Source organism: Sciurus carolinensis, chromosome 3 (genome assembly GCF_902686445.1).
Source record: "Sciurus carolinensis chromosome 3, mSciCar1.2, whole genome shotgun sequence".
Classification (NCBI taxonomy): domain Eukaryota; kingdom Metazoa; phylum Chordata; class Mammalia; order Rodentia; family Sciuridae; genus Sciurus; species Sciurus carolinensis.
The window spans coordinates 138,624,663-138,652,117 of NC_062215.1; the positions used below are offsets into that span (position 1 = coordinate 138,624,663).

Genomic DNA, 27,455 nt, shown 5'->3' on the forward strand with positions numbered 1-27,455 from the left:
GACCGTTAATTTTCAGTTTCATCGGATAGAGCCGATTTGGAGTAACTTGTCACTTGCCAGTTGGTTTGCCTGTGACGTATCTGGCAACTCTTAAGGAGTGCAGAGATCAGAAGCAGAGAGGGAAATTTTCAGATCTTGTTTGAAAATATTTTGGCAGTTTTAATAGATAATAGATTGCATAGGAACAGAGAAACCGAATTTGAAATAGATTCGTCACATACGAAATGCCTTAGTTAGAAGAGTATACATATAGTGAATTATCTTCTTAGATTTTCACTTTCTGAAATTTCTTCTTGGTTTTACATTCCCAGTTATGACTTTTTATGATTTTCTGTGGGTTTTGAGAAATATTGAAGAGAGAATGCAGAGTACTTACTTTCTGTTTTGGATGGAAGCTCTTGACCTGAAGAGCTACTTCCAATTTAATCAAAGTACCAGTAAAAGTGCCTCTTGGATTCAAGGTATATCCTTTTTTCTTTCATGTGTGTATTATTTGAGACATTTAATATTGTTCTTTCATTAAGTTTAAGAAATTATTTTGTCCCAATAGGATAAACGGGGCTAACATGCAAATAAGGATACAGTTGAGAATTTGTAAATGGCTGGCAAGGTCAACCTTCTTTATTTCTGTTTTGGGTATTAGATATTGGAACATTAGGTCTTGAAAGAAAATAATTTCAAGGAAACTTTGGGAGCTTTCTTGTTTTAATTTTTTAAAAATTATCTTTCACTGAAGCTAATATGCCATCCTCTATTGAAAATACTTTGGTTTTCCTGGAGCTAGTGGTCTCCTGTTACACATGAATGAATCATTAATAGCAGTAATTATAAAAACATGGAGGCACTGTAGATTTTTATTTCATTCTGTCACTTGTGGTTGTAATTCAGATGATGAAAATCCTTAGGAATACTATGGCAGATACAGGTAATTTAGTGCACTTATATGTCTGTTCAATAATTGAATACATCTAATAAATACTTTGTCATTTTTAAAAAAATTATTAATACAGTTGCATAGTTTTAGCTAAACTAAAATTACATCAGAATCATCCTCTGCATTATAGGAAAGTTAGTAGATTTTTGTTCTTGTTATTACTTAGAGAATTGGTTAAAGCATTAGATATTTTCTTGTAACCACATTGTAAGAACATACTGGCTTATTAAGATTTTGGGTGTCTGCACTGTGGGTTCTTTGAATGAAGAAATTATAAGGTCAGGGAAACCTTTGAAGAATTCACTGCTTGAACTTCGATTTTTAAAGTAAAAGACTGGGTTAGAAACAGAAGTATGTCAAGTTTTTGAATCTGTTGACTTAGACTCTGTCCTGAATCTTAGGTCTTATTTATTCAGTTGTAATAAACCTGCAGTGTTTTGTTTTGTTTTTTGTTTGCTATTCAGGTGCATTTTTGGAAATAGAATCTGTAAGATTTACCTTTTAGTATGAAGCTGTGTTCTGCATACCACAGAACCATCATATTTTTGTTACTTTCAAAGAAGTGTCCATTTAACAGTTTAAGATTATGCTATTGTGTAATCATCTCATTTATGCAAATATGTAATATTAAACAGAATAAATAATACCCATTTGAGCATATAAGGTTGCTAGCTCCTTTGCTTTGAATTTATCTTACCTGATTTTTCCATTCTTTTGAACAGAAGGAAGATTAGTGCAGTTATTATACTAAATGCAAATTTCTTTTCTGATCTGACATGTTCAATAACTAATACAATAGTAGAATGTACTTCCTTAAAATTAATAATGGAACAAGTGGGAAATTTGAGAAGTTGATGCTGTGCAAAAATATTAATCTTCATCTTGTGAGAATTCTCACAGCTAAAACATACCATTTAGCTTTCAAATAGTTTGTCATTTCTCAATACTTTGTATTTAGGAGATTGCATGTTAATTTGCATGTTATGTTAATTTTTACGGAGAAACTTCTGAAAAGGTGGCAAAATTTATATAGATTGCCTATGAAGTCTATTTCCAGAGTGCTTTTAATACCTGTTGAATGACTTGACTGTTGGTCGATTGAAGAATTTGTAGCCATTATATGAAATGCTGGTATTTGCTTACAGGTATTAAATTAATGCATAGTTAATGTTATTTAATAACAAAATAAGTCTGATTTACTTTTTAAAAATTTGATATATGAATTTAAACTTGCCCATTGAATACTTTTATTCATTCATAAGAGGGAAGGTCTCAAAGTTTTTTTCCAGCTAAATGATCAATGGAGGTGGCACATTTTAAGTTGCCCACAAGTACCATTAATTAATTAGAAACCATATATCTAATTCACAGCTATAACAGTAAAAAGACCCCAAAGTGGCTTGATTTAAGACATTCCACTGCATGCTTACTAATAAATGTGCCTAGGTAAAAACTTCTTGAAAAGGCCTAGTACCCAGGCCATTCCTGCAGTGTTAAGTAACTCATGAAATTTAACCATTTTAGCTTGAGTTCTATGTTGTAGGAGTAGAATAGAAGTGTGAATTCATTTCCTGGAGTCTCATCCTTTCCTAAGCCAAATTCTGTCTTTGTATAAACCTTTTCAGTTTCAACCTTTAGTGTACCCATTGCATCTTTCTCCCAGGCCACTGTACCCTCAAGCCACATTCTCCTATACTTGGCAGTACTTCAGAAGCTTTAAGTGTAGTCTGTCCTCAAATTTACTTCTTCCTTTGTCCCCATTTCCTATCTTAATCTTTAATTCCCTTAGTATACAGCAGTTCTCATCTAGATGTTAAGAGAAAAACAGTTCAGTGGAACTAATTCACCTTAATCTGTTAATGATTCATGAGCTCCTAACCAAGGTTTTTTACATTTCCTAAGAGTCTTCTATATAAGTCAGGTCTTAACTGGGATTTTGATTTTGATTTCTCTCTGCTTGAAGTCTTTTTTCCTTCATTCTAGGAGTGTCACAGACTTTGTAAAAGTTTACACACACACATATACACGTATGTGCTAAGTTTTTGGGTAATTAGCAATGGTTCCTATAGCATGAAAGGGAAAATATTTAGTGATTATGAATCCATTTAAGTATAATGATTATTTATAAGATAATTATTTGTTGTTTGGGACCAATTTATATTGAATTAATTTTAGAAACACAAAAGGATCTAAGATATTATGACTAAACTTAAATTCTTAAAAATACTGGTCTTAGCTGGGTGAGATGGTACACACATACAATCCCAGTGCTGAGGAAGTTGAGGCAGGAGGATTGCGAGTTCAAAAGCAGCCGTAGCAAAAGCAAGGTGCTAAGCAACTCGGTGAGACCCTGTCTCTGAATAAAATACAGAATAAACCTGGGAATGTGGCTCAGTGGGCAAGTGCCCCTGAGTTCAATCCCCCGTACTCACCCCAAAAAAATGCTGGTCTTGGGTCTGGACTCAGAGATGATGTTATAACACTAACCATGTGCAGTTCCTATATTTGAGAGCACATCCTTTGACCTCCTGGGAAAATAGCCATATTATGAGAATCTATCCAAAGGCCTTCTAAGAAAGAGAAAGTGTTGGGAATGAGAGAATGAGAAGGATTATAGGTAAAGTAACAGGATGTAACAGAATGTACCATTATTAGATTGGCATTTCACTGGGACACCAATTTACCAATTTGTCCCTTTTGAAATATGAAAGGAGGCTTCTGATCAGATTCTGACTCAAACATTGGGTTTCATTAAACAACAACATTTATAGAGATACATAGAACACTTTGTTGGGAATAAAGGTGAATAAAAGATTAATGAGATCTAATTCCTATCCTCTGGATGCTTGTAATTAATAATAACTTGTTCTTCAGAGGTAGATTAAGTCATCTTTGTTCTGTGGCTCCCATGTATGACATGTTGCATAGTGTTTATCACAGTATTTAAGTGTCTGCTTGTCTATCTCCTTCTTAATTGTGTTCTTTATAAAGGATGTCTTTACTCTGTATCCCCAGAACTGACTGAGTGCCTGGCATACTTGAATAAATAAAAAAAATGAGAAAGAAGGAAGAATTGTGGGGTTCAGAGAGGAGAGAGGACACCTACAACCAGGTTGTGTGTGAAAGGTTTTATGGAAAAGGTTGTGGAGGTTGAAGGGAGGATGTCTGGCATTGGGCAGGGAAATGGAAGACACATTTGAGGGATGCCCAGTGGTTCATTTTGGCCTGAGTATAGGGTCATGTTAAGGAACACAGAAGATTTGAAAGATAGGTTTGGATCTGAGATGCCTATCTAAGTAGTTTGGGTTTCTTTTTCTAAGCAGCAGGGAAATTTTGCATAGTTGAGTGAAGATAGTCCTGTGGGAGATAAAGTTGGTATTGCAGTGTGGGATGCATTGAAGGTGAGAAAGCTGTTTTCAAAATTGGGCAAGAAACAATGAGAATCAGAATTAGGTGCTTTTGAAACAAAGAAAAAGGGTGGCATGGCCTAAGGACATGTATATTTGAGGATGGAAGAGGAAAAAGCAAAGATGGAATCCACATTTTTATCAGTCCAGGAAATCAGAAAAGTAGTGTTGCAACTAAAATTGCTGAGGAAGGTGTGAAGAGTAAAGTTGGGAATCCAGAAAATGAGAAGAAAAATGAGATAACGTACTTGCTTTTGTACATACCAAATTTGAGATTTTGACAATCCCCAGGTGGAATTCCATATTCTAGTTCACAAGAAAAATTGGTATTGATGATTCTCAAACTTCTCAGATATGAGGATCACTTTTTAAATGAAAAAAAAAATGCAAACATGATGATTTTACTTTTAGCATTTGTTTATTGATAATACACATACTCTACAAAAAAGCCAAATTTAATTTCTTTTAAATGAGTTTTTATTTGGTTAAATCACTGAAATGTTATTTTACCTTCTTGTGTAAAGTAGACATGTGAGAGGTATCTTTTCCACTACCAGCCAGAGCTTGGTGTACGTTGGGTTTGAGAACATTTTGCAGTAACTACATAGCCCCTGGTTTTGAACATTTGTCCAAACTGTAAATAGAGATTTGGAAGTCATTGCATATAGTGATAATTGAAGCTAGGAATGCTAGAGATCATCAGGGAAGAATATGGACAGATAACAGAAAAGAGACCTAATGTAAAACCTTAGAAGCTGGGTTCATTGATGCACACCTGTAGTCCCAGTACTCTGGAACTGAGGCAGGAGGATCACTTGAACCTAAAAGTTCAAGATCAGCCTAGGCAATATAGCAAGACCCCTGACTTCAAAACAAAACAAAACAAATTTTAGTAAAATTCTTGCACTTAGAACATAATCAAAGAAGGTAGGGAAAACAAAATGATACGTTTACCACAGTCAAATGAAGAGCATTTCAAGGAGTAATTTGCAGCAGAAAGATTAATGAAAGAGGGAGAGACCAGGTGACAACTCAGTAGTTACTTGAGATTGATAGATTGGTGGGGTCAGAAAGCTGACTAGATTGAAGCATCTTTGAAGGAATGATTTTTCTTTTTCCTAGGGACCATGAAAGAGGCTTCTGTCCTATCCTAAATCCTCACATGGCAGCTTGGAGAACATCATAGAAAGGTTTTGTTTCACACAGCAAAGAAGGAGTTGACCAATAAAGTCTTTCTGTATAAAATAGCTCCTTATTTCACTTAGCATAGTTTGAATCTTGCAGTTGACTGGTACTACCTTACAAGGACCCAAAGTGAGATATATTTGTTAAAGTTTTGGAACAAATCATTACCATTTAAAATAGGTAAATGAATAACAAACAACATCAACTGATCTAACTAATCTGTTGTTTAACTCCCCTAATATTGGTCTTTTTATTGGACTGACCAGGATGAGGAATGTATAAACTGGTGTAAATGGAAGTTTGCTGTGCAGGAATAGCAAGGCCTCAGGTTATCTTTCAAGTGTGACAAGAAGGAGTAACTTGTTTCTCTTAATTTCGGAATTTATGGAAAAGTCAGACTCAGCATGGGGTTTCGGGATGTCTTGGAGAAATCAGGTAATAGTTTTCAGCTGAGCAGATTTACTATACTATAAGCTACCTGTATATATTGTGTTAGGACCCTTTATATTTACTTCAGACAAGAGAGAAGATGCAGGTTGAAATTTGCTTTTAACTTATTTGACCTTTATGTTGAAGCATGAATTGTTACAGGTTTTATGAAAACAGAAAATCTCATAAAAGTTTTCTTTTAAATTGAGTCAAGTTAATGTATGAAATGGTGGGTGTTTAAATTATCACAGCAGGCTTTGAAAGGAAACTGAAACATTCTCCTAACAGAAAAGCTTAGGGAAAAAAAAAAAAAAAAACTTTTCCCATCAGTGTGGGCCTTTAAAAAGTCTCCTGGGACTCTGAATAGTTTACTTATTTATCTTTCATCTGTTATCTTGACTTTGGAAATGTATACTTGGTCCTATCAGGCCTTATGGAGTTAGTATAATCCATAACTACTACTTCCTGGTTCATGAGTGCTTTCTCGTAGGAAGTAGGGGGTTTTATTTTTTCTGTGTAAAGAGGAAAAAGAATAAAAGTTAAAAATTGTTGTTTTCTAAAGTAACTACCTTATCTCAATAAGTTTAGGTCTTTTAATTCTCCTTTTATTAAGTTTCTCTTTTAAATTTATCTACCATGTATTTTTTCTTAGATGTTCATTAAAAAATTTCAAAACTATTCTAGATTTTTATCATGTTTTCTATTCCATAATAAAAGGAGTGAGTGTTGGGAAGTTAATTGATCACTCCATAAACCTTGCATAGCAGTTCTTATTAAAAAGGTTATCTATGTACACGTTTATTTATATGTGTTTGTGTGTATTTTTTTTTTCCTATACTCCAGTTGAAAGCATGTGGAGTGATTGTATTAGGTGTATGATGAGAAAGTAAATTTCTTCCACCTCAGACATTTTTTTAGAAACTCTTCTCTTAGGTTTAATGTAAAGGTCTGTAACTCCCAAGGGCTGTGTTTTTGTGGGCTCACATCCAACAGGAAGATAGACTCTTCCTGAATTGGGAGGACAAGCAGATATCATTTAGGTGATTTAGAAAATACAAGGATATTTTTGTCCAGACAACTGAGATGGCATGAACATGAAGATGAACCTAAAGAATGTAGATGATCACAAAATCTGTGGAGTGTGTGTGTTGCTCAGAGGAAATACTGAATAGGGATCTTCTTGTGCAATGTACCTCATTTACTGAAGCCCCAGAGTCTCCTGAGACACAGCCCAGGAACTTGGGAAACTCTTTTTCAGTAGCATCCCAAGGAGAAGTTACTGGACTCTAATTTGATCTTTTTTGAATCTTTTGGAAAGTCAACAGGCCATGTCCATAGTAGCCCTTGAAAATAAAAAAATTTGAGGAGATCACTAGTTGATCAAAACAGATTGTGGATGATAACAAAGGTTCTTGGAGATGGGGCATCTCAGTCCCTTAGTCTTTAGAGTGATGAGGACATGTGTTCTCTTGGTTGAGGTGAGTGAAACTAGAATTTTGTGTAACATTCTGGTTGGTGGCATTTGAAAACAAGTCCCAGGTTTGGTGACTTTTTTGCTTTCAGGGGTGTTCCTTATATTGCTTTGCTTCCATTATATCTTAGTTAACTATTGCTTTGAACCATTTGAGTTGAGAGTGGGTCTTCCATTTTCCTCTGAGGCATGTATTCTTTTAACCTCTGTCATTTTCTCCATAGAGAGTTTCAGGATCCTTTTAATCCTAAAGGTGCATTGATTACAACAAGTTTGTTTCTCTTAAATGGAAGTACTTGGCCAACTCTTTGTATGTGGGAGGTCTCCAGGCAACTGAACAACTTTTGAAGACTGCTAAGAGGTCAAGAAGTACTTTGCTGGATCTTGTTCTGTTTCTTTAAAAACAGGTTTCTCTGTCTTGCTTGGGCTCTAAAAGTATGTTTCTTCTTTGTTTCTGCCCTGGGCTCTCTGTTGCTACTTTGGAGGGCTTACCTACATCTTTAAACCTGATACACACTTAGATTCTATTCTGTTATTTTACGTGCAGGGCAGTTTTACGAAAGCATTCCATTCTGCATTTCACTGCCATCCATTTGGAAAGGAATCCCATTATCATGATTTTTCTGTATGCCAAATACCTGTCATAATTCTAGACTCTCATATGTAATTGCATAGTCACTTCTAACTCTGAAACCATAGAAAGTATCAATAAATGTTAACTTTATCTTCTTTATCATTTATACCTAATTGATCACAAGTCTTGTAACTTATTTGAAGTCTTTTCTTGGTTTCTAAATATATCACCTTCTGTTTTCTTACCTCCAATTCATATTGAAGTTTATTTTCCTTTACCTGCCAGACTAATCTTGGTAATTTTTCTTTATAAAATATGAATACCTATACCTATCTCACAGAGGCTACTGTGAGGATTAGACATGATGTAAGGTAAAGTGTTTGTCATACAGTATAATTCTTACCTCCTGCTAATTTTGACTTATCTTCACTCCACATCTTGGAAACAGCAAAGTGTATACCCTAAAATATGGGCGATGAGCCCTGTGAGCCTTCATCTCCTGCTGACTAGTTATTCTCCTTTAGAAAAATAGGTTAGTTTAGTTACTGATGGTTAGGGTTGTTATAAGTACAAAATAGATAAAGTTAGTATATATAGAGAAAAGTCAGTTGCTGTGCAAATACTGCCTTGTTTTTGTTCTTCTATATTCTTAAATCCTGTAGTGTCTAACCTATTTGGTTTAAGAAGTTTAAAGCAAGTGTGGTAAGTTTTTCCTGTCTTCTTTTTGTAGGTTAAACCCATCCACAGTAATGGCTGCGGCCTTACCCAGGACCCTGGGAGAGTTGCAGCTATATAGAATATTGCAGAAAGCCAATCTGCTTTCTTATTTTGATGCCTTTATCCAACAAGGTGGTGATGATGTCCAGCAACTCTGTGAAGCTGGAGAAGAGGAATTTTTGGAAATCATGGCACTTGTTGGCATGGCTAGCAAGCCCCTTCATGTTAGAAGACTACAGAAGGCTTTGAGAGACTGGGTTACAAACCCTGGCCTTTTCAATCAGCCACTGACTTCCCTTCCTGTCAGTAGCATACCTATCTACAAATTACCAGAGGGATCACCAGCATGGCTGGGAATATCCTGCAATAGTTATGAAAGGAATAGCAGTGTCCGGGAACCTCATTTAAAAATTCCCAAATGTGCTGCCACCACCTGTGTACAGAGCTTGGGACAGGGAAAGTCAGATGTGATGGGAAGCTTAGCACTGCAGAGTGTTGGTGAGTCTAGACTCTGGCAAGGCCACCATGCTACTGAGAGTGAACACAGTCTCTCCCCAGCAGACCTTGGCTCTCCAGCTTCCCCAAAGGAAAGCAGTGAGGCACTGGATGCTGCTGCTGCCCTCTCTGTGGCTGAATGTGTGGAGCGAATGGCCCCCACGCTGCCAAAAAGTGACTTGAATGAAGTGAAAGAGCTGCTAAAAACCAACAAGAAGTTGGCCAAAATGATTGGTCATATTTTTGAGATGAGTGATGATGATCCACACAAAGAGGAGGAAATTCGAAAATACAGTGCAATATATGGCAGATTTGACTCAAAGAGAAAGGATGGGAAACATCTCACACTTCATGAGGTAAGAAGTGTGTCTTTTTCTTTCTGTGCATGTGGTGTGTTGTCATTCCTTAAAGGGAAGTTTGATAATGGTTTTATTTTATTTATTCTTGCATTGCTGGGGTTCAAACCCAGAACCTTGTGTGTGCTAGGCAGGTGCTTTACTATTGAAATACATCCCCAGCCCAAGTTTGGTAATTAGCTTGCAGAAAAAAGATATACTTCCTAAAAGCAATATTAAAAACGGCTTAGGCGTTAGCAAAATAAAACTCATGAAATGAGACTGTATTTATTGTGTGAGGGTTGTTTTGTGTTGAACTCAAACATGTTTGAGCTTTGAAACTACAATGTAAGTTTTAGAGAAATGTCAGAATTTAAGCAGAAGCATAGAGTCTTTGCATTTGTAAGGAGTTTGCTTTTTAATTATGAAATAAAATAGTATTTTAAATATAGTGATGTTTTAAAAAACACCTTTATAGGCTTCTACTATAGAATGTATTCCAACATATAAAATTACTGAATCAAGACATATGTAGATTTTACTCTTAATATTCTGCTAAAATACCTTCTAAAAAACCTGCAACAATTTATACTTCTGCTGTTATGCAAATGTTTAGTTTTCCACATACTTGCTAATAATGCATTTTACATTCTTTTTTATCTTCTATTCAATCTTATAGATGAAAAATTTGTTGCTTAAATTAGTGAGGATGAGTATCTTTCATATGCTTAAGAGGCATTTAACTTTATGTTCATATTCTTTGTTTTGGTATTATAGTTGTCTTTTAAAAAATTGGTAAACATTTTTTATATTTTAAGGATATTAAGCTCTTGTCTTACATTGTAACATTTTCCCAGATTATTGTTTGCCCTTTGACCTTTCAGTGTTTTACCATGTGGAAGTTGACTTTTATATAATCATATTTTCTGATCTTGTCCTATATGGTCTCATTAGTCTTAAGTTTCTATTGCTTCTCTTGTATAGAGTTATTTTAGTTAATGTAGCTTTATAATGTGGTATGCTTTTTAGAAAAGGAAGTACTTCTTCATTAGTATAGTTTTGTAGCTTTTTGTTTTGGTTTTGGTGAGGTAATTTTATACAAATAAAATTTTAGATGCATTTGTTAGATTTATCGAAATGTTGTTGTTTTGATTAGAAATGCCTTAAATGGTAGAAATTAACTTATTTCCAATGAGACCTATATAGGAATACAGTATATGTATTTATTAACATACTTTGTTTTCCTCATTTATGTTATATTATTATTTATTTGTGGTATTTGGGATTGAACTCAGGGTGCTCTACCACTACATCCCCAGCCTGTTTTATTTTTAATTTTGAGACAGGGTCTTGTTAAGTTGCCCAGGCTGACCTTGAAATTGTAATCCTCCTACCTCATTCTTCCCAGTTGCTGGTATTATAGGTGTGTACTATGGCAGCCACCTAGAAATCTCTTATTGACATATATTTTGTACATTTCTTGGTAGGTCAGATATTAAATGTCTAGTATGTATGCTTTTAAATTTCTTTGATTTAAATAGGACATACAAATAAAGGGATATAACCCAAATGAGTTTTTTTCCCTGTTTTTTAAATGACTATCACTGGTTAAGATTTGTATATTAATCTTGTTTTCAACAATTTAACCATTTGGTCTTCTAAATAAACGATTTTATATATGAATACCGGAGCTTAAGATCAAAGAATTAGTTAGCAGAATGACTTAAATCATACTAAGTTTGTGGCTGTATATATGTGTCCCTTTGCAATTGTTAAATTATCATTATTATTTCTACAAAATTGCCTCACTGAAACCTGTGAGTGTATCTACAAGGCATACCTAGCATTATAGTTCAGATGCACTTCGATGCCTTTTTTTTTTTTTTTTTTTTTTTTCTAATTACCTATGAACTGGTAGAGGAATCCAGTTAAAAGGCTGTCTGGGGGCCTGGATTTGTGGCTCAGTGGTAGAGCACTTGGTTAGCATGTGTGAGGCACTGGATTTGATTCTTAGCACCATATATAAATAAATGAATAAAATAAAGGTCTATCAACATCCCCCCCCAAAAAAAAAAAATTATCTGGCTGTCATTAATAGAAAACAAGAGGCAAAACATTAGCAATTTTAGTTTCATGTTTTAATGCAATTTTCATATAATTCTTAAAACAGCACATAAAACACAAAGTTGAGTCAAAAGACTTGTATTTTTATCAAAGTAAAAGTATTTTCAAAAGATTACTTGAAATAATCCAGTCATCCTCACTATAAAAATTCTATTTATAAATATATATATGATTCTATAAATATTTATAAATTTTATAAATAAATATGTATTTATAAATTCTATAAATATATTTTGGTACCAGGCAATGAACCATGGTCACTTAACCACTGAGCCACATCCTCCAGCCATTTTTTATTTTTTATTTTGAGATAGGTTCTCAGGTTCTCACTAAGTTGCTTAGAGCCTCACTTAAGTTCCTCAGAGTGGCTTTGAACTTTTGATCCTCCTGCCTCAGCCTCCCAAGCCATTGGGATTACAGGTGTGTATGGCTGGTCCTGACAAAAAATTCTATTTTTAAAAATATTTTAAAAGTTATTTTTGCACTTGACTTTTCCTCTTTTCCTGAGGGGCTTTTTTTTTGCTTCTTTAGATAAATAGGTATAGATGGTATTTAAGTAATGAGACCATCCTGGGTTTCCTAAAATAAGGTAATAGTCAAAGTGAATGCCAGTAGGCTGAGATGTGTGGGAGTGGGGTCTTTGAAAAATGTGGCTTGTGTTTTCAAAATTTAACTTAGACCACTTGTTACTTATAACTAAAGTTTGTGAATCTAATCTGGTAATATATTTAAGGATAGATGTTTATGAATCAGGAAACTTTTTAAAAACTAGTAACTATTTAAGACTTTGGATAAAATTATAAAATCCTGAGGGAATTTAAAGAATTAAGTGTAACTTTGAGGTACTGGGAAAATTTCTCTTATTTTCATCTATTTAAACCAGAAAGACTTTTTTTTGTTTTTCTAAATTCCTAAGATTAAAGAATGTTACTAGTTTGCCCTTAACTTCCAAATAAGGAAACATGTGACTTAATTCACTGTTGGCTTAATCTCACTGTTCTGAGAATTTTCTTTATAGAACCCTATGGATACTGTTTTTCTTCTTTCAAGACAAAGGACAGTATGTAGATGTGGATGAAAATCAGGAAGTTATCTACTGATAACTTCTGAAGTTATCTACTGAAAATTTTTTTAAACTTTCACAAGTACCTGTGATTTTTTTTCTTATACACTTTTATATTTGTTTCCAAATGTATCATACACTGTTTAGAAAAGGATCATAGTGTGAATCATGTTAAACACATTTTTAAGCTAAAGAATTAGTGATAAATCTTAGGACTTGGCTAGATGTACTCTGCTTTATAGGAGTCACACCATAAAGTTAGTGTCAGGGGTTGATGAGGCTTTAGAACCACACAAGTAGTTGGTGTGGAACAAGTGCTAAAGGACAAACCCAGATGTAGTACTAGAAAGAATTTGCAGCAGCCAGAATATTTTATTTATCCAAAGATAATGTTAACAGACAGTAGGTGCTAAACTAGGTAAGCAGTGTGTCTCGCGTCTTAAGAGAGAGAAACTTAACAGTTGGGAATAACAAGGCAGTAAGGAATATATGCCTGTTGAAATTATACAGGAACTGGGCTGCAAACTGGTTACCAAGACAAGGACCCAGGCCCATAAAATAAACAACCTTGCCAGGCTTATGTTGATTGCCATTATAGTTTTGAGAAGTAAAGGCTGAGATGTTTCAGAGAAATTCAGCTATTTCAGCTTTGAGAGAAGAGGAATCTGGTAGGCCCAGTGACTGAAAAATATTAATAAGTTCTGATGCTGTATTCTGAATTCTTGACTTAGAATGGATAGTTTTTATTTTTTGTTTTGAGAGAGGCTATAACTTGCTTATGACCTCGCTAAGTTGCTGAGGCCAGTAATTTTTAAAAATAAGCTATAGGACTACTAAGGTAGTCTTAAATCACTTGATAAGTTTACAGTTTTTCTCACAATATGCCTGTTTTGTTTGTTTTCAAACTTACTATCGTGAAAGTTGTTTGTTTTTTAGGAACTAATTGTGTCTGTGCATCTGTCTCTTTTTTTACCCCCAAATCAACCTTGCCAGAGGTTTCTCAGCTTTGTTTTATTTTTTTCAGAGATCTGCAAAATAGCATTTGTTTTTGTAAATAAACTTATTGAAAAATAGGCCTTGCCTGTTTATGTATTGTCTGTGTTTGCCTTTAAACTACAGTGGCAGAATTAAGTAGTCGTGACATGAACTAGCCTATAAAGCCTAAAATATTTACTCTTTGGCCTTTTATAGAACCATCCTGCCAACTCCTGATCTCTATGAAGAAGCAGCTTTTAGCTTAGTAGATACTCCTTGTTGTACTATGTGTATGTTTTACTTTCCTATATTTTATTGTTCTAATTTGGGTGTTTAGTTCATCAGTATTCCATCATTCTTATATTTTTAATACGAGCAATCAAAACTACAAATTCTCACTTTGTGTTGATGTATCTTATTCCCAAAGTTTTGGTATGAGGTTATCTTTTTCAGTTCTGATTATTTTTTGTCTTATTATTTCTTTTCTGACCTATAAGTTGTTTAGAAGTGTTTCTTCATTTCCAAATAGGAGCATCCTCCCTGCCAGTTATTTTTCTATGATTTCTAACTGAATTACATTCTGCTCAGGAGATCATGGTTTGCATGATGCCAGCTCTTTATAAAGTTTTTGAGATTTTAATTATGATCCACAGTGTGTAGTCTGTTTTTGATATATGTGGAACAGAATCTTTTGCATTTGTTGGTGGGGTGTTCTCTATGTGTCTATTCTAATAAGCTTATTAACTCTGTTATGCAAATCTCCTGTATTCTTTTGGGGGGGGTCTACTTGCTGTATCAGTAAATAAGAGTTGTGTGTTAAAATCTAGTGTGTTAGTGAAGTTGTCTCTTTTTGCATTGTACAATCATTAATCATTATTAATGCATTTTGCTATAAAGTCTGTTGTTTGATATTACTGTAAGTACATGAGGTCTCTTTCTTAATAATTACCTGTTAGATCTTTTTATCATCCTTTTATGCTAAGCCTTTCTGAATCCTTGTTTTCTCTTGTATCTTTAATAAATACCAATGGTTGAATTTTAAAGAATCTAGTCTGACAATCTTTGTTTTCTACCTAGAAAATTTGTTCCATTTATATTTATTATAATAACTAATATTTTGGACTAATTTTCATCATTTGTTTTCTCTACCTCTTCCTCCCCCACCACACACACACATTTTATATCTTACATCTCAGATTTGTCATCTGGGAGTAGTTTCCTTCTGTCTCAGGTGTATCATTTAGAATTTTCTTAATGAAATCCTGTTGGTGAAAAACACTGTCTTCCCTACCCCACTAAAAAATATCTTTATTTTGCTCTCTTTCTTAATGTCTGTTTATACAAGGTAAATTTTATATTGTCTGTGTTTTTTCACAGATATCATTTTATTGACTTTTAACTTTGTTTAGAAGTTAGTGGTTATTCTGTTATTTATTGTTTTTTAAGTTTTCTATTTGTTTTTGCCCCAATTTCTTTCTCCTGTCCTCTTTGAGTCTCAATTTTACTATATTGCTTTCTAGTTACATTTAGTCACATTTTGTCCCATCATCACAGAAGGGGAACACATAAAAACCTATAGTAGATAATATATAATTATATAATAATAAGGATATAATTATAATATAGTAATTATAATATTAATGTTTATAACCTACAAGCTCTAGATTATTTTTTCAATGTATTTTAATGCACCTGTGTTAATTTCATTAAAATATGTACAGAATTGAAAACTTGGAGTGTAATGGGTTAAATCATGTTTTTGAGGGTTTGATTCAGTTGTTTTTCTGCTAGTTTTCATTTTCGATGCCTGTTTTATGACTTCTGTCCAAGAACTTATATTTCTTGGAATTTACTGTGGGAATGTTTAGAGGCCTGGGAAGAAAGTGGATTCCCTTAGAGGTTATTTGCTTTTAGTTCTACCAGGCAACTAGAGACAATACAACTCTAGGACTTTGAGAAAATAAATCATCATCCTACTTAGTGTGAATTAAGGCCAAAGATCTATTTAAAGGTAGATTCGTTTTTATGAAATCTCAAGAGCATATTTTCTGTTCTCTTAGCACCAAAGTTCAAGACAGGTAATTTTCCTTGCACTCCTCTGGGGCTACAAATGGTTTTCTTATTCACCTATACGTTTTTGTGTGGTGCTTTGAGATTTAGTTTTATGGAGATATATTTTTGTGTAGTGCTTGGAGGTTCAGTTTTATGGAGGAGGGGTCTTAGACCTTTCCTTGTGGGAGGCCCTAGACTTTGCCTTTTTGTCTCTTCCTACACACCCAGCCCTAGGCTATGAAGATTGAAGCTCAGGTTCATCCAGTTTAGCACTTGTATTGAACTTCATCCTTTGAGATACCGCCTTCATTCATTTTGCTTATTCTTTTTCCAGCTCATACAGTATTTAAGATAATGTTTTTCCCCACCCCTATTTTATTCACCATTTTTGGTTGTTTCTTTGCAAGGGGATGGTGGTAATGGTACCTAAGTCTCTGAGTACCAGAAGTGGAAGTCCTGATTGCCTTTGACCCTCCCTATGACACAGCATTTACATAGTATTTTTATGCCAACAATACTTAGAGTTATAATCATTTGATTAAGATTATAATTTTAACTAACCATAAAGGAATTGTTTCCATGTTACCATCCTTTCTGAAAATAAAGACAAGTATCATAAGTTCAGTTTTTAGATTCAGTCATAAATGATAAAAAGCTTACTTTAAAAATTCTTTTACATGATGATACAAACGGAATTTTGGTATTTGGGACCATGAAAATAGGAAGTAAGAGAAATAAGTAAAAACAGTAAGGGAGAATATTATTGTTCTTGAAAAGCTAGCATAGTGTTACATATGGCAACTACTCCTGTTTTGGAGTGTTTTTATCATTTTTTCAAGTATATCATAGTAGTTATTGATTGTTAATTAACCACTAGGGTCCACAAAAATCTAGATAATCCTGACATGCTTTTTAGGGAGATACTTCATAAATCAATTTCTTCCTACAACTTGGGAGTGAACTAAAATGATTTCTCTAGCCTTAGTTTTCTACCAGAAGATTCCTTAAGGGTGGGGAGATTCCAGTCTAGTCTTTTAGTCTGTGGAGCCTGAATGCAGTGACAGTGAATGTGTTATGCTTTTTGTTTGTTTGTTTGTTTGTTTGTTTTCTGGTAGATGATAGAAGGCATACTACTAGAACATTGCTTTTGGTTTATGTTACAAAGTTCTTTTCTGGGGTTGTGCATAAGCTGGTACTTCTAAAATGTTAATTCAAATCTCTTACAGTCAGAGGTTTTCTATAGTAATTTAGATTGAGTGCAAAAAAGCAATTTGAGAAGGGTCTTCAAGGTCACTGTAGCTACTCTCATGCTAAAATTGAAGTTTACTTAGGTTGTCATTCATTAAAGTATATGTTACTTTTAGCTCCAGTAACATTGCACCTTTCAAAAGCACTTAAGGAAGGAATTGATCTCTGATGGTTCTTTAGGAGGAGGGGAAAAGGCTGAAAATAGATTTCTTCCTTCATTTACACTTTTGTATTCGGATACGAGCTTAAAATAGGAAGCTTGGGCTTATTATAACTTTGCTGTCAGTAGCCAAATTAATTGTCTCAGAACAAACCAGTACAAATTATAGTTGGAAATTTGGGGATAAAAATGTTAGATTATCTGTATCATGCCATTGACCATAACACATTTTAGGTGCATTACTTAAGTGAAAAAGTTAAACTATTAGATTAAGTATTGGAGAACATTTATATATTGTTTGTGTGCAAAGAGTGTTTCTTAACATGGCATATAAGGCAAAAACTAATAAGACTAATGTCAGACTGGGTGGGGAGGGAACCACCATATACGATGGAGAGTTAATGTGCTTAATATGTTGATTCCTGAAGTCTGAAGTCTGTAAGAAAATGAAAGAGGCAAATGCCATAAGCAAGTAGATTTTAAAATAAGTCAAAACCATAAGAAAAAAGTTCAGTATTATAGCAGATAAATGCAAATTATAACCAAATGTCTATATTAAAATACACGAAATTGGTAAAACTTTTAAAAGATAATAACCCATGTTGGACAAGATTCTAGGAATGGGCTCTTGATAAAATTGTAACATTATGATGTGGGGTAACTTTTCTGAGGGGTAATTTGGTGGAATGCATAAATTTCTTAAAATTTAGTTCTGTGACCTAACAAGTCTCTGTCAAAAAATAATTAGATATATGTGCAAAAATGCATATGTATGAATATTCTATGTAATGGTGTTTGTAGTACACAGAAAAGTGGAGGTAGTTTAATTTCTAAAGTGAGATTGGTTCAAATAATGTATTTCTTTTTCCTAAAATGGGATATTGTATGTATAGTAAAAAATAATATTATAAAGAACTTTTAAATTTATTTATTAGTCAACAAACATTAAGCATCCAATCCACACCAGATGCATCTGCCAAGTCTCTGCCTTAATATATGATAAAAATAAAAACAAGCATAAGTAATTGAAAATAGAATATTGCAAATCTGTGTATTTCATATATACTTAATGTTTATATGTGTATGGAGAAATATAATTAGATTATATTAAACTATTAGTAGTCATTCTGGATGGAAGGATTACATGCTTGATTTATTTTCTTCATTTATTTTCAAAAAACTTAAATAAGAAAAATTATCATCAATAAAAGTGGGATGCCTGGAGAAAAAGTGAGTATCTGATTTTTTTCTTTAGTGAAAGAAAAACAAGACTAACACTGACTGCCTTGTGCAGGTGTTTCCTCATTTCTTCTTGTTAGAGCCCTTTAAAGTAGTGCTATCATCCCATATGTCTCTCAGAAGACTCTGAGCAGTTTTTGCTTGTCCAAAGTCACATTGCTAGTAAGTGATGGAGGACTTACCTTTTTTTTGGGGGGGGGTAGGGAGTACTGGGGAATTGAACTCAGGGGCACTTGGCCACTGAGCCACATCCCCAGCCCTATTTTGTATTTTATTTAGAGTCATGGTCTCACTGAGTTGCTTAGCACCTTGCTTTTGCTGAGGTTGGCTTGAATTCACAATCCTCCAGCCTCAGCCTCCTGAGGTGGGATTAGAGGCATGTGCCACCATGCCGGGTCTGATCATGTCTTGATTGAGTACATTTCTTGCTTTTAAAGAAAGTTTGATTTTCTTCTTGGTAGTTCACTATATTTAATTAAATGACAAAATTTTCTAGTTTAAATAATTAAAGGTTTTGAGTTTAGGATGATATTATTTTAAATTTTAGTACAAGGTGTTTGGTCAACTAGCAATTCTCTTGAGTATCTAACAATTATTGAATTATGGAAAGGTAGAATTAGATTACTCTTACTAGAGATTAGTCTCCAAGACCATGATTTTTCCAGGATAGCCCAATTTTTGATAACTTTGTTTTACTAAGTGATTTGATAAAAAGTTTAACTAAAATCATTTAATTTTGAATCTAAGAATTTTCATTTCAGTTCACACTTAAAAAATACTGTCAAACCATGTATTTTTAACTTTTAGGAAAGTATTATCACCATATCATACCATCAAATCCTTTGGTTTTTCAAGAAAAATAATGCAGAATATTTTTTACTTTTATTTTTCTTATTATCCATAAACTATATCTAGTCAAAAAAAAGAAGAATAAGAAGAAGAGGAAGAAGATATATAAATAAGTAAAGTAGAACCATGATGACTATTCTGAATAGTTTGGGCTCTGCAAAGTGGTAAATAAGTTGGTTTTCTTCTAAACTTTGGCATTAGGAGTAACCATCCTGATTTTTGTGAATTATGATTTCATTATACAATGATGTGAAATACTTATATTCTTAAGTGATACCTTTTATGTATTGATGAAATATAAATGTTTATGATTTTTATAACTTTATTTTGGATATCTAGCTCACTGTTAATGAAGCAGCTGCCCAACTCTGTGTGAAAGATAATGCCCTGCTTACAAGAAGAGATGAACTTTTTGCCCTGGCTAGACAGATTTCTCGAGAAGTCACCTATAAATATACTTACAGAACCACCAAGTAAGTGTTAACTAATTGGAGGTATTTTTGTATTGCCTGATAGAAGTTGTTCAAAACACCATCCATTGATTGAATATGAGGATTTTTGAAAAGATAGAATTGTGATTTTAATGTTTTTCAAAACATTATTATCAAAACATTATTTTTCAAAACATTGTTAAAAGTGACTTTGTAATTAAATTTAGTCTTTTAACTGGCACATAAAAAGATAAAAATTATGCATATTAAGGGGTGCCATGTGGTGCTTATGATCATTGAATAATGTTTAAATCAAGCATTTATCATTTTTTAATGGTGAAAACATTTAAAATTATTTCTCTATTTTTTGAAATACACAGTACATAATTGTTATTCATGTATCCATAATTGTGTCTACTACCCTACTGTGTAAGTACACACCAGAACTTTTTTCTTCCAACAAAGTGATTTTTGTTGTTTTAATTCTCCTTGTCTTCCTTTCTTTTGAAAGACATAGTTTCCTCGTATGATAATGTTGTTCTTACAGTGGTTTAAACATTTTTCTTATACATATTTTGGGTTTGAGTGTGATGGAATTTAGACAGCTCTTTAGACTTATTTGCATACCCATAACTAAATGAACTTGTCGAACTCTCTGAGGAAATGAAGTGATTCCTTTTGCAAGGTACTTACAGTCTTGAGATTACCTGAATATGAAAAAAGACTATTGGGCAATATTTTAAGGGAGACTGGAATACTTTTACTATTAGTAAATAGAATAATAGAATGAGTTTGAAATAAAAAAATATGAAGTTGAAAAGAATGGTTGGTTTCAAAACTTATTGTAGACACACCATATTCTTCAGCTTATTCTCACTTGATACCTAAGCGTTTTCTGTAGTTATAGGATCATTGTTATTTTATTCACTCGGTGCTATATGAAACCTAATTTCCAGTGCATTGTTTGCTTCTATGAAAGGATGCAAATGAACACTTGTATTAGTGTAACTCTGATTATTTGCTAAATTCACATTTTGAACACCCCTCCCAACCTTAATAAATCAGTCTTTGGGGATGGATCCTTGGAATCTGAAATTTTTAGAAGTATTACAAGTGATTATTATACATTCTGAAGTGTGAAGTTTACTACTATATTATAGGCATTTGGTGTCATTTACCATTGTTTTCTCAAACTCACAGTGGCTTCATTTTCTGCCCTATCTGGGCATCTACATATCTGCCAACAGACATTAGGTAAAATTATATAGACTAAATGAATAGGATAAGAATATACAGCAACATTATAGGATTATTTCCAAGATTTTTTCTTGAAGTTGGATAATCAAAATTGATTTTGTGATTTTTTTTTCATTTCAGTACTGCATTATACAAAACTTTCTGAGTATTTCATTTAGGTGATTTTCTTTAATCAAAATAATGCATGTATATGATGTAAGAAGTCATATAGTACACAGGGTTTATCATGAAAACAGCAGTTCCTGTCCTCCACCACCTTCCCATTTCACACCACAGAAGCAACTGCCTTAAATAATTGTAGCTGTTTCTTTTAGTGTTTACATTTATATTTCTTTTTTAAGTTAAATTTATTTTAAATATATTAATACTTTAATGTAATTTAGAAGCCAAAAATGTAAAAAGTTTGTATAAAAGTTGTACTTTCATTTCTTCCTCTTTTACTCTATTCTACACTTCCCCAGTCTATGAGTTTTAATAGTTTTATTATCATTGTTCCAGTGTTTGTTTATGCATTTACAAACAAATACAAGTAATGCTATCTTTTCATCTTTTTTTTCCAAAACATAAAAGCACGTATCTATGTTGTTTTTGATTTTTATTTAAACGTTTCCTAGAGATCTGTCTATATTAGTACTACATATATATATATTTTTCCTTATTTTTTATAGCTATAGGCATTAATTGTGTGAATGTACCATTTATTTGGTCCAGTGCCCTACTGATAGGCACTTGAGTTGTTTTTAGTCTTCTATTATTAGAAATAATAACATAATAAATGACATCATACATATCATATTTTGTTGATTATGAGATATATTTTTCCACATTTTCACATCTTTTATATTAAGGTATTAATAGTTGCTGACTAGTCATAGTTTAATTGGCAAGAATATTTCAGGGTGGTATAGGAAATAATTGTGTGTCTTAGAATTGATGAAGTGCCATTTCATATGTGTGTTTCTGCCTCTGGGATAGATTCCCCAGCAAAGCGATTTCTAAGAGTAAGTACATTTGTAGTGTCAGTAGATAAACAAAAGTGCATTTTAATGTCATATAACCTTAAGTATTCATATTACATGGTCATTTTAAAAAAATTATTTGTACTGAATTATAAAGGGATATCTGCAGTTTTTAAATTTCTTGGTTTATAATCATTATGAAATATTGAGTGCCTATTCTGTGTATGTGTTTACATTCTACACTTGAAATATAAAATTAATAATAATGGTGTCTGTGTATTCCCCTAATATTAATTTGAAAATGATGAAAAAATACATTTTATTATTTTAATGTTTGATATGAGTATGCCATTTCTTATGTTGGGGTTTTAAGATTTTGTATTTTGGGAGAAGGTTCTAGGCTAAGATGCCCTAGGAATAAAATTTCTTACCTTTTAAAGTTCTTCTCTCCTCTCCCTTTCCCCTTAGGTCAAAATGTGGTGAAAGAGATGAATTATCCCCAAAGAGAATTAAAGTAGAGGTATGGTAACATAGAATATTTTCAGATACTATTAATGTTTACTTTTGTTTTAAGGTGATTTAAAAGAGAGTTTTACTAGTTCAGACAAAAAAAAAAAAAGATGGTCCCCAAAACTAGTGAAAAATGCATTGAAAAACAATATAGAATTTTGTTCTCTGAAGTATATATAGTAATTTGAACCAGCAAACCAAGCAGATTCTTAAAAGGAAACTATTTTGACTACATCGATGTCCATTCAGTGTATCAGGGATTGCAAATTTGTGTTTCTTACAGATTTAAAACTTTGTGGGTTAAACAGTTACTTTTATAATCTTCCTTATATCATTAATCATCAAATGCATTCAGAGGAGCTTTTAGTTCTTTTATATTAACTATCTGAGGGAAATAATTCAGTAGTTGCAAATTATAGAGACCTTAGTGTAACTGAAGCCTTTTGTAGAGGACCATGGTTGAAACTTCTTATTTTAGACTTGCAGGTGGTAAGGTAGGAGTTGAGCAACAAGAATGTGTTTTCTTTGTAGGGCTCTCAGAAGTATAAAATGGTTTCAGAACTATTGTTCTGAAAATCTAGTCTACAGCAGGATGGAAATTTGAAGTCAGATGACTCCTTCTTCCTTTTTCTCTTGGGGTTTGGCACTCTCTTCGCCATCCTATTATTTAATTTCAAGTAAAAGCAAGTGAGTTATGCTTGACTGCCTTAAATTTCCATCATAACCCAATACCTACTATCTATTTGAATGGCAATGATCCTTTATTTATACCAAAGCCAGAATTTTCCTGTAAAAACATGCATTTCTCTCTTGCTTAAATCTTGCCAGTGGTTTTCTCCCGTACCTAGAATAAAATCTAAACTTTTTGGAGGTGTCTAAGATTTTATATGATCTGACTCCAGCTTGCTTCTCTTACCTTGTTTGCTTCTATACTTCCCTATTCTCTTTGTAGTCTAGCTATACTGATCGCTGTTCTGTTCCTGGAATGTGCCATATGTGTTTGTGCCTCAGTACTCTCCTTTGTTCCTGTGCCTTGTTATTGTCTCTAAGTAGCTATAGGTTGCGTCTGAGTTTCTGCTGACTTCTCTGCCTCCCTTTCTGAAAGGGCTTCCTCACTGCAAAAATCATACTCAGTCTATTATGAGGGTTTTTGTTGACTTTCAGAGCACTTACTACTGTTTGGTGGAACTGTTACATATTTGTGTTTAATATCATCTGTACCATTAGATGAGAACAGGGCTCTTATCTGTGTGACCACCATGTATACTGAGTTTGTAACAATGCCTTTCAGTTAATAAAATCTGTTGGATGAAATAATGTATAGGTGTGGATAAGCACATCCAACTTCTAAAAACTGTCCTAAAGCAATAGTTCACAAAGAAGGGAAGCATTTTGTTCCCCAAAAGGCACATCTTTAAAAAATTGTTCTCATACTTGTCATCTACTTTGCTGTTAGCTGTAGAATAAATGTTTAAGATGAGTTAATCTCAGATACCAGTTGGAAAATTTGTTGAAATTGTCCAAAAAACTACATTGAAAATATTCTAACCAGTGAAACACTTCTATCCTATTGCACCTGGGATAAGATCTAAGGGAGTTCTCTGTGCACTTAGCAGTTAATGACTTATTGCTGCTGACAGAGAAGGAAGGTGAACATAGTGAACTTGATGCTGCTAAGGTCTGTGCCATTATTAGAGGGTTTAAAGGAAGGAGATATTAATCCTTCCTAGTGGCCAGGAAGAATAATCATCTGCTAGACCAGAAATACATCCACAACAATTTTTCAGTATTGGTCTTCAATGTGATCATTATTCAGGCTGCTCTCACACTTAACACCCCACTTTTCCTTTTTTATCTAACTGTAGAGATCACTATTGAACACTGAAATTTGTGGTCATGGATGGTTTGAGCTACTTTTTTTTTTTTTTATTTGACTCTATTTAGTCTTATTCTCTCAGTGCCCCTGATCTGAAATTTAAGCAAATGATTTCTTATATCTAGTTGGAGTGTTTTGAATTTCTTATTAGAAGCAGAGAATGTTAGGTTATAGCATTAGATGTGAGCCTTCTATTCCTTTGAAACATTCCACTAGAGAGCTTTCAATTATAGTTACATATGGTTAGTTTGTTATTTTACTAGAGTTCACAAAGTCCCTTGAACAGTTTTGGATTCATTATTTAAATAAAAGTGTTTCCTTTTCCTGTGAATAACAGTTTTAACCCTTCCTAAATAAGACAAATGACTAATCAGTCCCAAACTTCTTGTATATTTTTATAAACCCTGCACTCTTGGTTTTGTTTCCAAGAAATAAAGACTTTAGCTTTGAATTTTGGTTCAGTTTTTGTTGTTGGTTTGTTTTTAATTTTGTTTTGATCTCTTTAAACTGTGTGTGTGTGTGTGTGTGTGTGTGTGTGTGTGTAATGTGTATAGTGTAATCTTCTACAAAATATAGTCTCGGTTTAAACCCTTATCTAAATTTTGTTGTGTTGTCCTCTAAGAGTTTTAGGTACTGGAGTTGATCATTTGATTTTGGTAGCTGATACTGAGGTAGCTAGTATCCGCTATTGAAGGGTTTCCATTCTTATGATTTCTCACTGAGTGTTAGCGCTTTATTTATGTATGTCTTCCATGTGACTACTGGGGAGAAGGAAACTTTCTGGCAGGAGAAGGGGTTTGGGTAGGGGTTGTACTGGGTAGGAATTTGAACTGGGTTTTAAAGGGAGGGAAAATTTAAGAAGTTAGGGATACCAGTGGGAGTTTGGGGTAGTGTTAACAACAAAGGTAGACTTATGTTACATTGGACAAAGATACAGAGGTAAGAAAATACTAGGTATGTTTAGAGAACAATAAGTAGAATAGTTTATTTAGATATGTGATCGACACAGGGAACCACAAAAATAAAACTAGAAAGATTTTAGAGCTCTTCAAACATACTTTTACTCTTATTTCATTTTAATGTTTCTTTTTTGATTCTCAGCTTATTATTTTTTAAAGAAAGTAATATAAAGATAAGCTTATGATTGATTCCTAATTACTAGGTCCAAACTGAAACAATTTCTTCTCTAATCTGTCAACAACCAGTAAGAATACATGCCAAGTTGCTCATTTTTTCCATCCTAAAAAGATAATTTTTACAATAAACAGAAAGAAATGTAATGTTCAGTAGATAAGATAGAAATGACGTCAAAATAATATATAAGGGAAAAAGAAACATTTTCTTGCTTGCAATTATCAGTACATTAGAGTACACTAATAAAAATAATGCATTGTTCAAGCCCAGTATGATCTTTCCTTGTTGGTAAATGCTATATTTCCCTGGTCTGTACTTGAAGAGTTGGGGGCAATGAAACTTTAAAATATTTGTCTGATTTTTCTTCCTGGAAAGCACTTATGTAGTATGTTTTTCTCCTTTAAGGATAGTTAGCTATTGTTTGATTTTGTCTTTTTAATATAAGTAGTATACATTGTACAGAAGTACTAAGGATAATCTGTTGTCCTTAAATCCTCCCTACAGGGTATTTTAGACATTTAAAAAAATAGAGATTTTTAACTTTATATCCTTAATTCCTATAGTAAATGAGATAGCCACAGAGAAAAAAAGATAACCTGCCAACTTGGGTTAGGGCTTAGGGAAATAACCACTTGTAGGAAACCTCTAGGGAAAGTACCTTTTCATCCTTGTGTGTTAGTAAGTATAAGGCTTGGGAATACTCTGCCCAGAATAGATGAGCAGCTTGTGTGAATCCACTTTAAGCCAAGCTGAAAACAAAGTATGTGTATTCTTATTCTTTTTCATCAGGGACTCCAGATCTAGCTGTGGGGCAGTTATAAAAATAATTATTTTTTTATTCACTGTTATGTACCAGTCTGTGCTAGGCATTGAAATTCATTGTCACAAACCTTCTTGTCTATTCTCTGTAAAAGCTCTATGATTTTCATTTTACAACTAGGGTTGACCTAGAAAGGCCCAGTAACTTGCCCAAATTGTTACTTTGCTATCCAGTGGCAGAGCTAGGGTTTCCCATCTTTGTTTCCCTTCTCAACTTCAAGGAAAAACCACCTTTCTGGGTAATAATGAGTATTCACAAAGTACCTAAGGAATGCAAAAACACTATTGGGTTTAGACTTGTCCTACTCATAGGGTATGAAGGGCAAAGTATACATAGAACTGGTGGTTTCTGAAGAAGAAGAGGAGTGGCAGTTATTATTTTCTAATCCAGAGAAGCTTTTGTGGTAAACAACTGTAAGTTTTGAAAAGAAAATTTTAACAATGTAAATGACAAAATGTATTATATGTAAGATATGTGATTTGCTCATTATTTAGAATGAGTAAAAGCTGTGTTAGCAAGATACAGTAAATCAAGAAACATTAGTCCAATTTGTTTATACACTACCTACGACAGAATGTTTTTAAGATGGCTTGACAACAAGTTAAAGGAATGAAAAATCAAGAGCCAGAGACCATGGTGTTTTATTCTAAATTTTTAAAAATTTTAATTAAAAATAGATTTAGTTGTCTTTTTTTTTTCATTAATGAGATCCATGAATAAACTCATTACCTCCGGTGTTTCAAGGAGCATCTTAGAAGGGATGAATGGTATGTACAGCCACTCAAGACTGGTGATAGCAGCTGACTAAATGAACTAATACTTGGTTCATATCTCATCTATCAGTTTTCTTCATTTACTGGAATTGCTAGAAATGAGGCAGAGGTGGGAGGTGACAGCTTTTTTGACCCCATGGGGTTAGGGGAGCAAAGCAGTTAGAGATAGCCAGATGATAGAAATGAAATTTGTTGATAGAACCAAGAAAGTCAAAAAACTGGAGTTTGAAGAAAGACTTAAAGGAAACATCTGCTAGCAGGTTCCAGCAGGGCGGGGGTGGGGCTGTGAGAAGCAGGGTCAGAATATCCACCTACACCGTTACTAAGTTGTTGGGAAAAAAAAAAACAAAAAAAAACTGGTCTGATTTGATGAAGATTCTTCCTCTCTGGATCAGAAAAACAGAAGCTTTACAATCTGCTATTCATACAGAAAGTGTG

The 27,455-nt window shown here is 33.4% G+C and overlaps 1 protein-coding gene across 5 annotated transcripts in view; it reads left to right on the top strand.

Annotated features, from left to right (window-relative positions):
• The window catches only part of Nab1 (NGFI-A binding protein 1), a 41,573-nt gene that overhangs the window by 1,148 nt on the left and 12,970 nt on the right, over positions 1–27,455 (top strand). For 3 of the 5 annotated variants that reach the window (XM_047544430.1, XM_047544434.1, XM_047544433.1), the window contains exons 2-4: positions 8,731–9,568; positions 19,597–19,730; positions 22,373–22,424. In XM_047544430.1, coding sequence (XP_047400386.1) covers positions 8,750–9,568; positions 19,597–19,730; positions 22,373–22,424 — 1,005 coding nt within the window. In that variant the 5' untranslated portion in view covers positions 8,731–8,749. Of the gene's footprint in view, positions 1–311; positions 462–7,650; positions 7,788–8,730; positions 9,569–19,596; positions 19,731–22,372; positions 22,425–27,455 lie in introns of all 5 variants that reach the window. The other 2 variants (XM_047544432.1, XM_047544431.1) reach the window with 2 other exon arrangements.